Raw genomic sequence first — 12828 nt, forward strand, 5'->3', positions numbered from 1 at the left:
TGAGGGTTGCTCGGAGGATTAGAGTATTTTTATCATGAAGTGAAGACTCTGCTTTGCCCCCCACTTTATAGCCTGGACGTCGATCTTTTTGTTCTCATTCTCATTCGCGCGTTCCTTGCCAGCGGGAGATCTAATTCATCCTTTCATTCTTCATTCAGACGCAAATACAAGACATGCATACGAATGAGAGATAAAAACGACAACGGGAGAGAAGCGAAAGGAAAAGAGAAAAGGAAAAAAATTTGGTCACTACGAGGGTCGAACTCGCGACTGGTAGACGTTAGACATCGGACGATCGGAAAACCGGTAATCAAATTCACATACCCTTGGCGTTGACAATTGATATTAGCACCACGCTCTAACCTATCAGACAACTCAGTAAATTAATCGGTGCTAGATTATATTGGTTATAAATACCAACTGAGCTAAGCGACCTTGGATGGAAAATTTTGCCTAATGCAACATATATATCTATGTTAATCAATACATATCGTGGATTTTTTGTTTAGAGTAGTCTGTATATTTTGCCACCTTCAACATGATCGCGTCGAAAGTATATCGAAAATTTGATCTGCTGGAGACTTATCCTGCTTCGGATAATGAGGGAAGTGGACTTGACAGCACGCGAATCCGTTCGACTGCGAGCATTTTGATGACCTCTTCAAAAGATCAAGCGACATCTTCTACAAAGCCTAAGCCTAAGCATAAGCATGTCCATGAGAATGGGAAAGGACTTTCGAATGGTTGCCCATGGATTCCCTGGCCTCAGTGGCGAGAAGGAGAGCCCAAAACAAAAGTGGCTCATCCATAGATAGAATTACAAGACACCAGATATTGGTTGGACAGAATTCTCTAGAAAAAATCGAGATGGAACAAGTTACGAATACCTCAACACGATTCTACAGCGTCCCGGCACCCCAATGAACAGGAGTCTTGTCAAGACACCATTACGGCAGATTTTACCAACTGTCTTGAAAGGAGTAAAGGGTCACCCTACGATGTTGAAAGTGAGGTTTTCCATTTATAAATTTGCAGCATTCACTGACAGTTCTGTGGAGGCTCGGTCAAATCCAATCCAACCTCGACTATAATGGTGCCGCAGTATTCATCAATATCACTGGAGCAGGAGCCAGAGACGACACTGCTTTTTTCCGCCTGTACATGGGTCAAGGTTCGAATCTCCAACGACGAGTCGGACAGCATCATCATCCAACATATAAGAACATCACCCATCATTACCGTATCACATGATTGATCGCTATAATAGACTGCTGAAAACGGTGTGCTTCGCTCGTATTCCCATACATTTGAGGCTTTCAGATGATATTTTGGAGCTTGTACACAATATTCAAGAGAAGTTGGGTACTCTCTTGTTCCAAACGCTACCAACGAAGACTCTTCATCAATTTGAGATTGAGCCCAAGTTTCCGAACATTCACTGCAATGTTCTATCCCATCTACTCCAAAGCCAGGGCAACAGATGGGAAGCGAAATACATCGAGGAAGCTATGAAATTTCTCCAGGAGACAGATGATCCCGAGATCTTACAACACTATCAGGAACACGCTGGTCAAGATCCACTGAAGACCCTCATCATAGAACGTGCGCTGGAGAAAAGAGGTGGAGTGGCCCACACCTTTGAGACTTTGCCAGAATCGATCAAGAACTACCTATCGCCAAGGGGCTTCACTGATAGGAATGAGGTCGAAGCAATAATCGCGCGCGGCGCGACGCTCGTGCTCTCCATTCTGATGATTATGTCAAGTCTCGGCAACGCTACCAAGCACGCATTGAACGACCATGAACACATCAAGCAATACCGCCTACAGGAGACTTACGAAAATCACCATTCTGATGATTATGTCAAGTCTCGGCAACGCTACCAAGCACGCATTGAACGACCATGAACACATCAAGCAATACCGCCTACAGGAGACTTACGATAATGACGATTCTTCTTCAGTATTGGCACCATTAATGTGTGGCCCGCTCGGTACAGATTCGAAGATCGTTGAGCTCATATGCTCTCAATGCCGCACAGTTCGTAAAAAGGAGCTCAATTCTCAGGATGAGCGCACAACGGGTCGTTTCATCCTGAAGGAAATATAGGTGCAACAAGTGTGATACAGACAGGCGTACTTTTGTTCCGGTTAACCCTCTCATGCGTTACACCTCATCTACAAATCTTAACAATCGGAGGAGACGGGAAGCGAAGTTGGAAGCGAAGGCGAATGAAGGCAGATTTCATGTAGGAAGGAGCCTGGGACGCCTTTATGAAGCTCTACAAGATTGAAATGAGATGGTGGCTATGTCTTCGTGTGGGTAGCAAAGGATGATACTCTTATTCTGTCAGAAAATGTTGTACTCGATTGAGTATTAGCGTAGCCACCTTGCAGTGTTCGGGAAGTCACGTTAGGTCGGCCGATGCCAATAAATTGCATACTTCTTGAATACGCTACTCGTAATTTACACAAGGCTTTCCTCCGCAGTTAAAGCAGCGATGAAGATTTCTCGACATCAACACTCCTGCTTTCGCCCTCCAGTCTGTAAGCTTCGGGCGTTGAAACTACATAAAGTACATAACAAATGAGCCTCCAAACTTGCTGGCGCTGCATAGCCCGAGCTTCATGTCAACCATGCCCAACGCGCCGGCCCCCACAGCAGCTATGCACCCTCTACCCAGCGTCGACAGCAGCTTTTACGACCAGCCCGTCTCTAAGCGCCCTTCCACCGAAGAAGAAAGCCAAGTCTCCAATGGTAGAAGTGAACGTCAAAGGAGCCAAGAAGACCTTCACCAAGAAGAAAAAGAAGTTACAAAAGGTCGATAGAGGCAAAAAGCCAGCAGTTGGCGAACGCAAAGCTCTACGGAAGAGAGTCGTACTCAGTAACACCAACGCATTAGAAGTGGAAGGCTTGAAGGACATCACCGCTCAATCAATGATCGATGACAGTCTACGTGGGCACGTCTTAGCTATACCAGGACCGGTGGTGGATCAATTGAGGGCTGTCGAGGCATTCAAGGTCACACAGGGATGGCCGCTGTTCAGGAGGCCGTCCATGCTGATCAGGAAGGATACGTTGGATATGGCGACGGAGATTGAAAATATAAGCCTGGGAATAGGGGACAAGACCATTAGACGGGTGTTTGTGGGTGAGAGAGGGAGCGGGAAGACGACGATGCTGCTGCAAGCTATGACGATGGCCTTTTTGAAAGACTGGGTCGTAATCAACATCCCACAAGGTACGCGGAGACTCGCTTTACAGCATTGAGTCGATCCTTTCTTCGTTCGCTCTGCTGATCTTTCCCATTAGCCCAAGACCTCATCCTCGCCCAAACAGAGTACGGGCCCCTCCCCTCCACCACCCCAACCCTCTACACCCAACGCACCTACACCGCCTCCCTCCTTAACGCCATATCCCGCGCAAACCCTATCCTCCAAACCCTACAGCTCTCCCAACCGCCTGCGGAAAATGAGATCCCTATTCCCGTACCTCCGAACATCTCTCTCTCGCGTCTCGCTCTCCTCGGTGCGGAAGACCCAGAGATCGCTTGGCCCATATTCGAACTGCTATATCGGGAACTCACACTCCCGGACCGACCACCGTTGTTGCTGTGTATGGATGGACTGGCGCATGCGATGAGGAACACCCATTACATATCGAACACGTATCAGCCAATCCACGCCCACCAATTCACCATAATCAAATGGTTCCTCGACCACCTCTCCGGTACCTCACCCCTCCCAAACGCCGGCCTCGTCCTCGCCTCGACGTCCGAATCCAACAGCCCCGTCGTTCCCGCCCTGAAACTCGCCCTCGGCCAACTCGAGGGCAACTCCGCCGTGCGGAAAGATCCCTTCGCCAAGTACGACGAGCGGGTCCTCGGGGTGTTCGAAGGGGGCGGGGTGGAGGTGAAGCGGATGGGCGGGCTGAGCAAGGAGGAGGCGAGGGGCTTGATGGAGTATTGGGCCCTCAGTGGCGTCGTGAGGCAGAGGGTTGACGACGGGTTCGTGGGGGAGAAATGGTGTCTGAGCGGCGGTGGCTGCGTGGGCGAGTTGGAAAGGGCGGTCGTCAGGATGAGGGTGTAGCAGCGTGGTGCAGAGATGTACATGTGCGACTTGTAGTACAGAAAATGGATCGGGCCATGGCTTGGGTGTTGCAGCCCTATCTACATATTGTACAGCATTCATTGTACAGAAAAATTCGCCCATCATGCACACTTTTTTTTTAAAAAAAAACCTTCATAATATATCCCAGTCAGTCAGTCAATCAACCACCCCGATGATCCTTAACGGTCTATCTATCTACGACCGAGCATCGCGAAACCGAATTCCTCATCCACGACCCAGCTCGCCCTCCTGCCCCTTTCCTTTTCCCCGAGCAGAAACGGATCCCCAATCATGAGAAGCCTAGAGAGTGCAGCAGGTCAAGTCTACCGAGGGCGTTGATTATTTTATAGGGGGGGGGGGGAAATTATCAGCCGCTCGTGCCCTGTAGAGCACCGGGTCAAGGGAATGCAGGGGATGGATTATAGTGTGTAGAATAGATTATCTCAATTGAGTGAAAACCCGCTCTGCTTGGTAGGATATCATACAACGACGCCTTTTTCGAAAATCGCGCTCATGCCAATCTCATCCGTCGGCCGCCCGTAGGGGCCGACGTGAGGATCAATCAAACCCGCGGGGTAAACGTAGGACTATTTGGTATCTGATAGCCAAACTCAAGGACTCGCTGGGACCAATGATAAAGGGGTCGCTCCCCGGGAGGAAAGTGAAGCCGGTACCGACGGTGGGTAAACGGGCTAGGATATCTGTTCGCTCAGGCTGAGATGCCTGCTCAGTCGCCTCAAGACTGCGGAAGATTAATGGATAAGACAGTGTTTAGAATGGAAAAAATGATGGATGCCGCCGTGTTGTGACTCCTGTTCCCGTTGCGGACAGTTGCGTGGCCGCGAAGGGTCACCGAAGGTAGCGTCATTGCGTAAGATGGACACCGTGGATGGTGTTTCCGAAAAGGTTGCATCCCGTGTACAGATGTGTATTATTGGTCGGATGCTCAATGGCTCATGTTAATAGGAGATAAGGGCATGACAGGCGCCAGCTCTGGTAATCGTGTCCTGCTTGTTGTATGTGCGTAGCCATTCTGGTTGCCTCCTTCCTCAGAGGTTGTAGATCCCGATGAGTGGTCGTCGCTGACTTTGATGAGTGACAGTGGCGGTGGTCTCATCTGATGAGAACGTCCCCCCAACGAAGGCTTATGGCTGCTTGAGGAAGCCAACGAGCGCTCCTCAGCAACAGCTGTTGACCCGCTTGAGCTGTTTCCACCACTGCCTGCGCCGCTACCACTTGACGAGGGTAGATCGCCGTTAAGGACGCCATACTCCGCTTCAAGGGCGTCCTTCTCCGTCCAGCATCCCTGCCAGCAGTTGCGCCAATCTTGAACGAGGAAGTGGAAACAAAGTGCGTCGATTTTGAGGGCAGGCTGGAAGCAGATGCAGAGGTTGCCGTAAGTCATCTTGTTCTTGGCGGAGTAGGCTGTGAGGAGGCTAAGATGGCAGGTGATTGCGAAGAGCAAATAGTAGTTCCATGGAGGAAGCGACGAAAGCTCATCTTTTAAGAGTTGTGGGACTTCTGTGGCTCCTGCACATTGCTCAGCAACTCTAGCTTGGACATCCTTTGGTAAGATTTCGGACGGAAGCTCGCGAAGCCAAGCTTTGAACATAGACCCAATGATGTTGATGTCGTAGAGTTCTTCCTCATCGAAAAGATTAATGTCGCTCTCTGCGTTGCTGTTAGCTAGATACGCTACAGAACAGTCCATGACTACCACTTGCCTTGATCAAAGCGCTTCTGCCAATGACGGATCTGCACATCGCTGCCTGGTACTCTATAGAGGCCTTCTTCTTCGCATCCTCGGAAGTTCAGATAGCTACCGCAGCGTTAGCCTTATGCTTCAGTTTTGGACTTGAGGTAGACTGACTCAATGCATCGCCAGGGTAAGGCAGGCATCCAAAACTCTGTCTTATCTTTCGAGTCCTCGAGCCGTCTGGCTATGCGCGTACGTCGAGTTTGATCGATGAGAGGTAGATTGATGACACGTAAGACGTAACGCTCCTCTTCTTTTGCGTTGCTGCTGCCGCTTCGAGCGATCTTTCCAAAGATTCCCTTGCCTGCTTTGCCAAGGCCGTCTGCAGCTTTGCTAGAGGTGTTTTTGATATTAGAGAAGATGTGAGATCCGCCATGTGCTCCACCGCTTTCACGGAAGACTCTGGAATTAGAGGTCGACAGCCCTTGACCAGAAGGTCTGTCCTCACGACGTGGGCCAAGGTTTTCTTGACTATTATTAGATTGGGGCTGGCGGTCCGCAGAACGATTGCGTGTATTGGAATTCATCATGTCACGCAGTGAACGGTCCTGTTGCAGTGGTGCCGTTTTCGGAGCTCTCTGATTGTCCTCGGCCTGACTGGAGCCGTCGTATTGTACCATGATTTCTGGATTCGTAGTAAGGATTGGCGTCGTCGGCTTTGACTTCCTAGGTCCATCGTCCATACGAATTGATCGTGTGCGAGTCAGGAAGCCACCGAATTTTGGCTTGGGCTTTCTCCCTTGCAACGGCTCAGTTGGACTGGCTGCAATGCTGCTATCTAATTGCGCAGAAGATTCCACTGGACGGCGAGCAACTGTTTGTTCCTGGACATGGCGACCTTAGGCAAAGTCAGTACCTGATCCTTTGTAGGTCCTCAAAGAACAGCCTACCCTCACGATCTTCTGTTACGCTGCTCTGTAAGGTCAATAGACTCAACTCAGGAGTTGATCCTGTAGTCTTGCGTAGGGAGTATAGCGATTTCTCAGTCGAATCAACATTGCTTCTTGCTGTATCTTCAGACACGTGTCGTATAGTCGGTTCCATATTGTACACTTTGTTCGAGGACTTGGAAGCCTTCATGTTTGAGAAGAAGCCTTTTGATGGCTCACGGGCATGGTTTGGCGTGGCTTTTGGTGAAGATGGGAATGGTGGTAGCGATGTGAGATCTGGTGAATTTGATGGATCTTCTACAGAGTGAGGTTCCAAAGGTTGTGCGTTCTCGGCGCTACTAGTGTGCAAATTTTTCGGCGACGGTGATGTGCTCCCCCTATCCGTGGACGATGTGATGGTCCTGCTGACCGGCGATGCACTTTTTGCCAAGGGTAAGGACAGAGAGGCCGGTCTAGTCATCTTCTTCATGTCTTATATCAGGCCGGTAAAGAGTCTCATGAAGAATGTCTTGGCTTGTAGGACAAAGAGATAGTAAAGCAGGTAGCGTGTCTCGGTTCACTTGGAAAACCCAGTCAGGCACCTGTTTCAGTTTCCTGCCTCACCATATAATCTACCATGGGACATGTCAGCACGACAATTGTCTCAATATCCTAGCAGGGTAACCATCCATTGCAGATGGTAGATAAGACTTCCGGGAAACACCTTACCACTGAAACCCTTATTCAATAACAACGCCCCATACCTCACTCCCAATCCTCGCTTGTTCAGAACGCCCACAGGTGCCAAGTTGAACGGCTCCGCTAGCCTAGCCGTAAGACCTTTATGTATTCTTTCTGTTTCAGCCAAAGCTTTTAATTGCCAGGCAGTGTTCTAAGAAGGTCTCACGGTAGACTTTGGTGGGACGAGAGGGATGAGAGATGAAGCACCAGGCGGTCTGTCTGGAGTCTTTTGAAGATTTCTGCCGCAAGACCGAGCATTAGCGATGTGTCTTCCAATGATTAGGCTCCGCTTCCAGAAAAGAAACTCGGTGCTGCTGTATGTCTGCATGACACTACATCGCTCCACGGGCTATCCGTACAGTTCGAGCGTTATGGAAGGGAAAGAATAAATCGAGTCATACCCAACGCATGAGATTCCTCCCCTCGGGCCTTGAGCTCCTCCAATGCTCCAACTGATCAATCTTCTCCCGGGCCAAAATCGATGGGCAAAAGGTTCGAGGCGGCTCGACTTGTGGGCAATGACAGGCTGGTCTCCAGAGATTGAGGTGAAGGGTAGTGTAGAATACAACAAGGATCCAAAAATGTCAAGAACCTCAGACAGACGACCAGCGTCCGTATGGAATTTGCGGCTCTTTATGCAGTGGGATGCAGTAGCGTAAGCTCGATTCGTCAATGAATCGCAGCGAGGATCTCGGCCGGCGGCCGGGTTCCTAGAGGATCCAAAGACAGTTGCGGTGCTACCCTGACATGTATATTGTATGCCACCAAATTTGATGTATACACTTTTTTGCAGTGTGAAGAAAGGGTCAAAGATATTGTTTTGATGAGTGCAAAAAAGACAAGCTGTTGTAAAGGGTCCTCTTTTCGCTGAATGCTGAATGCTGATTTCTGGCGGGGAACAGACACGGCTTGGAATGTTTCCTTTAAACTTTCCTTGTCCCGAGGCGTCCCCTGAAAAGTACGCTAATGCAGGGCATAACTTTCTTAGCGTAATTACCTTACCATGTTACCTTGTCCTTGGTCTTACCCACTCTTTTCAACTGCCAATCAAACCTTTTTCCGCTCGCTCGCTTGTTTCATCTCTCTCCATCATCCATCCACGATACATGTATCAAATCTAGCGGTCAGATACCCTCATCGAAACCCATTGGATCTTTTACCTTTACCCTTTACCTTAATCTTCATCTTCATCTTCATCTTCAACAACCAACCATCATCATCTGATCCGATAGCACTATCATCTAGAAGTATACACACTATCATGTCACTGGTTTCTGGTCCGGGAAGAGGGGGTGCGTCCGCTGGTGGTCATGTGCCAGACGAACTCAAACTGGTGGTGGAAAAGCACGTGGAGTACATTCAGAGCCTGGACACCGTACGTCCTGCAGAAACCACTCAGGAACGACGCGGAAGCTCATTCGCTGACAGCGGCAAGATGAGCTGGAATATTGGCTGACGGAACACCTGCGTTTGAATGGCGTCTATTGGGGGCTGACCGCTCTACATCTACTCGGCCATCCCGACGCCTTATCTCGTCTCGCAACCATCGACTTTATCCTCTCCTGTCAACACGAAAATGGTGGCTTCGGAGCGGCTCCCGGTCACGATGCCCACATGCTTTACACCGTGAGCGCAGTCCAGATTCTCGGCACCGTCGATGCACTAGAAGAGCTAGATCGGCGTGGGAAAGCTGGAACGGAGAAGGTTGGCAAATGTGGGCTTGAATCATATATTGAACAAGAGTGAAGCTGAAAAGAAATGTACAGACATTGCAGACCTACAGAATCAAGAGACGGGGTCCTTTGCCGGAGATCAGTGGGGCGAAACAGATACTCGCTTTCTGTACGGGGCCTTGAACGCTCTTTCACTCCTCCACATGCTTCGCCTCGTCAATGTCTCCAAGGCAGTCACTCATATACAAGCCTGCGCAAACTTCGACGGTGGATATGGAGTCAGCCCTGGTGCAGAATCCCATGCGGGCCAAATTTTCACATGCGTGGCGGCGTTGGCGATAGCTGGTCGACTCGATTTGGTAGATAAGGACCGGCTTGGCGGTTGGCTCAGCGAACGGCAGGTCCCAAACGGCGGTCTCAACGGCAGACCAGAGAAGGTGGAGGATGTGTGCTACAGCTGGTGGGTAGGCAGTAGTTTGGCTATGATTGATCGTCTTCATTGGATCAACGGAGACAAGCTAGCCCAGTTTATTCTCCGATGCCAGGTGAGCATCTTTGACCTCATGGGTCTAGAATGATTTATTCTAACCTGTCCGTAGGATCCAGATAAAGGCGGCATTGCGGACAGACCAGGGGACATGGTGGATGTATTTCACACACACTTCGGCATTGCAGGTCTGAGCTTGATCGGCTTTCCAGGGCTGATAGCAGTTGATCCGATATAGTGAGCCTTACTCACTTATGATTCAAGTTACTGGGAATTGATTCGGCTACAGTTGCATGCCTCGAGAAGTAACCAAACGTCTACTGGGCAAGCTCAATACTTGACAGGTATGGAGGTATCTAGAGGGGTAGGTGTGAACTCGAATGGTGGTGGACCCAGCTGTGCAAGAAATCAAAGGTCCAAGTTGCTCCAATTTGGACATTCGATGGGGTCGCGACTCTATCTTTTGGTCGGTGTCGAGGGCCGCTTCCCAAAGATGTCGGACATTGACAGGTCAGCTGCAAAGCGGAATGCCACAAAGTGGTGGGTAGATTTCCCTTTGATGTGCACGTACGATTGGACCTCCTTCTCAATTGACCTGCCACCAAAGTCGTAAATTGATCATAATGGCAAATGATATGAGGTTGCAGGCGTCAGAAGCCATAGCCTTACAGTTACGGACATGTCTGCTCATTGAGACTGGATGAGACGTGCCTTCCCTCAGAAAATTTGCAAAAGCGAACGAAGTCTTGGCGCTAATTCTTGCCTGATGCCCATTTCTCCTACACTTCGTTGCACCTTTCCTCTTGCTTTTGCTCACATCAACCCATCACTCACTCTTTTCTGGGGAAGGGCATTCACCACCTTCAGCAATCATTGTCACCTCGTTGTTTCCTCTACACATTGATTGTCGAGGTCCACTGCTGTTGCAACAACCTGTCCCCCTGCGTCTTGCTACAAAGTCAGTTGCAACCATCATGACTTCCATTCCACTGCTTTGCAAAATCTGCCCCAAGGATCCAGAATTCAGCGACATCTCCCATCTACTGACTCACGTCGCTTCCAAAGGCCATCTTGCACAGGAATTGAAAGCGAAGGTTCGTAGCCGTCAAGATGCCTCAATCCGCGAAAAGCTCGACGCGTACGACCGTTGGTACGAGAAGTATCAGCTCGAAAAGTTGTTATCCCAACGTCTCATTCTCAGGGAATCCAAAGACACCAGTAGCAGAGCCAAGCGCTCTGTCAAATCGCCTCCTTCAGCCTCAGCCAAGACCGTAAGGCCGCGCAAGAGGCGTGCCAAAACTTCTGAAAAACTCCCTGAAGCAAGTCCCGTCAAGTCCGAAGAGCCACCTATCGACCCTCAGCTTTCTTGGTTCCCACCCTCGAGTCCATCGCCCTTTCTTAGTCTATCAGGGCACGGCGGGCTGCCACAGCATGACCAGGCTTTCGACCACCGTTACCATATCCCTCGGATGTGTGAGGAACAGGATGTCAACGCAAACCGTCGAGCGGACATAGCATCTACACCCTCAAGGATTCCAAGCGGTCAGAAGTTTATGCAGGATCCTGGCCCGGGTACGGATAGCGAGAACGACTACTTCAACACATTCATTCGCAGCCCAACTAGGACAGCATATCCTGACCCCTCCGAGATTCTTGGTGATCCTTTTGGCTTTTCGCCTCCTCAGACGGTTGAGCAGGCAGGGGAATATGCCAACTCGACACCTGACCCCAATTGCCGAAATATTGAGAAAGTAGAATCCATACAGCCACCGATACTCAAAGGAGTCAAGTGGCCTGGTATGTCCATCTTCGACTCTGCCAGCTTAGAGGCACAACGCCTCCGCAATCAGAAGAAGGACGGCTCTATACTGGAGCAGATGGAGCACAACTCCGGTGTGGTTGAGCAGATGGAGCGAATTTACTGGCCAGACGGATCATTGAAACTGGAACGGCTTATCACTGGCAATGTGGAGAGCAGCCCACTCAAGGAACCTACACCTCCGCCAAAGCGACAGCGCACCAAAGTCAAGAAGACTCTGCTTACAGACATCAGCACCAACGCTCCAAAACCGACTCGCCGAGCACGTAAGGCACCAGGCCAGTTTCCCACTACACAAGCTTCCGACCTACGCAATATTTCCAAAAAGGCACTTGCCACATTGGATCCTCCACCGCCCCGGTTCGTTTATCCCAAGACTGCTCACATGGGCTACGATGCAGCCAATGAAGAAGATTTGGAGCGAAGATTGACGAGTGGAAATTTTGGCAACAGTCGTCGGCAGGCATTCGACGTTTTCAACGACAATGTGGCCACAGGGGGTTCGGAAAGTGCAATCCCAGGAACACGTCCAGCGAAGCCCAACGCCAAGACAGAAGGCTATCCCTTCTTGCACAATACACACGGTCACCAGGGTCCTCCCCACTCGCAAGCGGATGGCCTTTCAGCTTGGAGAAATCCGTTCGCGCCCTTGAAGTCGTCTGCCGGAAATCAAAAACGAGTTCAGCCCGACGGACTGCCCTGGGACGCTCAGCTCAGGTCCTTTGCAAACAGCTCTAAGCCATCTACCGCGGAAGAGGACAGTGAGAATATCGAACCAATTCTAGATGGCGATGGGCGGGTTGATGATCAAGTCTCACAGGCCCACAATGGGAGGATCACCCAGCGCTATTTTTCCGTCACAGGAAACCAGCCTCCTCAGTTCTTCAACTCCTTACCACCTCACATGGACTTTGGTGGTCTTGCGGAGCCGAAATACCCCGGATCTACACTCAACTTGTTGAATCCATATCTTCGCCAGCACCACCTTCCACCACAGTATCCTCCCGTGCTCTTTCACCACCCAGCTTCTCCATTATTTGCGAGCCGTCAGGATGACATCGGCAAGTCTGGGCGGCTAGCATTAGCCGAGGATGAGGATAGCAATGAGGCCAAAGGCCTTTTATAAAACACTCCTGTCTAAGGGAGAGCTTCAACGACTACGATTCACAGTTCATGTACAACATACTACATCCTACATACAAGCAACCCTATTTGTGCTTTCCGTTGGCAGCTTTGGAGCCATAAGGTCTCTCGCCGCTGCAATGGAGATTAGGACGTTTTTCGGCCGTTGGGTTCGGACAGAACAGCGGTAGCTATATCATTAAGAAGTCATCGTTTAGAGATTTGCTTGATTTGCTTCGATAGCGGGCATAG

The 12828-nt window shown here is 50.1% G+C and overlaps 5 protein-coding genes across 5 annotated transcripts; 4 read left to right on the forward strand and 1 right to left on the reverse strand.

The window, feature by feature from the left end:
- Positions 1-538: 538 nt before the first annotated feature.
- HO133_008893 (uncharacterized protein) lies at positions 539-1907 on the forward strand (the record flags this gene model as incomplete). The annotated part of the gene is given in 4 exon segments (XM_037299756.1): positions 539-796; positions 816-1007; positions 1036-1171; positions 1321-1907. The coding sequence occupies 4 exon segments, from the start codon at positions 539-541 to the stop codon at positions 1905-1907; spliced, it is 1173 nt and encodes a 390-aa protein (XP_037155757.1).
- Positions 1908-2586: 679 nt separating this feature from the next.
- On the forward strand, positions 2587-4088 carry HO133_008894 (uncharacterized protein; the record flags this gene model as incomplete). The annotated part of the gene is made up of 2 exons (XM_037299757.1): positions 2587-3241; positions 3313-4088. 2 exons carry the CDS (start codon positions 2587-2589, stop codon positions 4086-4088), a joined length of 1431 nt encoding a protein of 476 aa, XP_037155758.1.
- Positions 4089-5055: 967 nt separating this feature from the next.
- Positions 5056-7224, reverse strand: HO133_008895 (uncharacterized protein; the record flags this gene model as incomplete). Its single annotated transcript, XM_037299758.1, has 4 exons — positions 5056-5780; positions 5834-5928; positions 5980-6703; positions 6756-7224. The coding sequence occupies 4 exons, from the start codon at positions 7222-7224 to the stop codon at positions 5056-5058; spliced, it is 2013 nt and encodes a 670-aa protein (XP_037155759.1).
- Positions 7225-8736: 1512 nt separating this feature from the next.
- Positions 8737-9976, forward strand: HO133_008896 (uncharacterized protein; the record flags this gene model as incomplete). Its single annotated transcript, XM_037299759.1, has 5 exons — positions 8737-8850; positions 8904-9189; positions 9242-9693; positions 9748-9872; positions 9925-9976. 5 exons carry the CDS (start codon positions 8737-8739, stop codon positions 9974-9976), a joined length of 1029 nt encoding a protein of 342 aa, XP_037155760.1.
- Positions 9977-10609: 633 nt separating this feature from the next.
- Positions 10610-12580, forward strand: HO133_008897 (uncharacterized protein; the record flags this gene model as incomplete). The annotated part of the gene is made up of 1 exon (XM_037299760.1): positions 10610-12580. The coding sequence occupies one exon, from the start codon at positions 10610-10612 to the stop codon at positions 12578-12580; it is 1971 nt and encodes a 656-aa protein (XP_037155761.1).
- Between the last annotated feature and the right edge of the window lie 248 nt (positions 12581-12828).

This window comes from Letharia lupina (genome assembly GCF_014066315.1).
Source record: "Letharia lupina isolate WasteWater1 chromosome Unknown contig_5, whole genome shotgun sequence".
Classification (NCBI taxonomy): domain Eukaryota; kingdom Fungi; phylum Ascomycota; class Lecanoromycetes; order Lecanorales; family Parmeliaceae; genus Letharia; species Letharia lupina.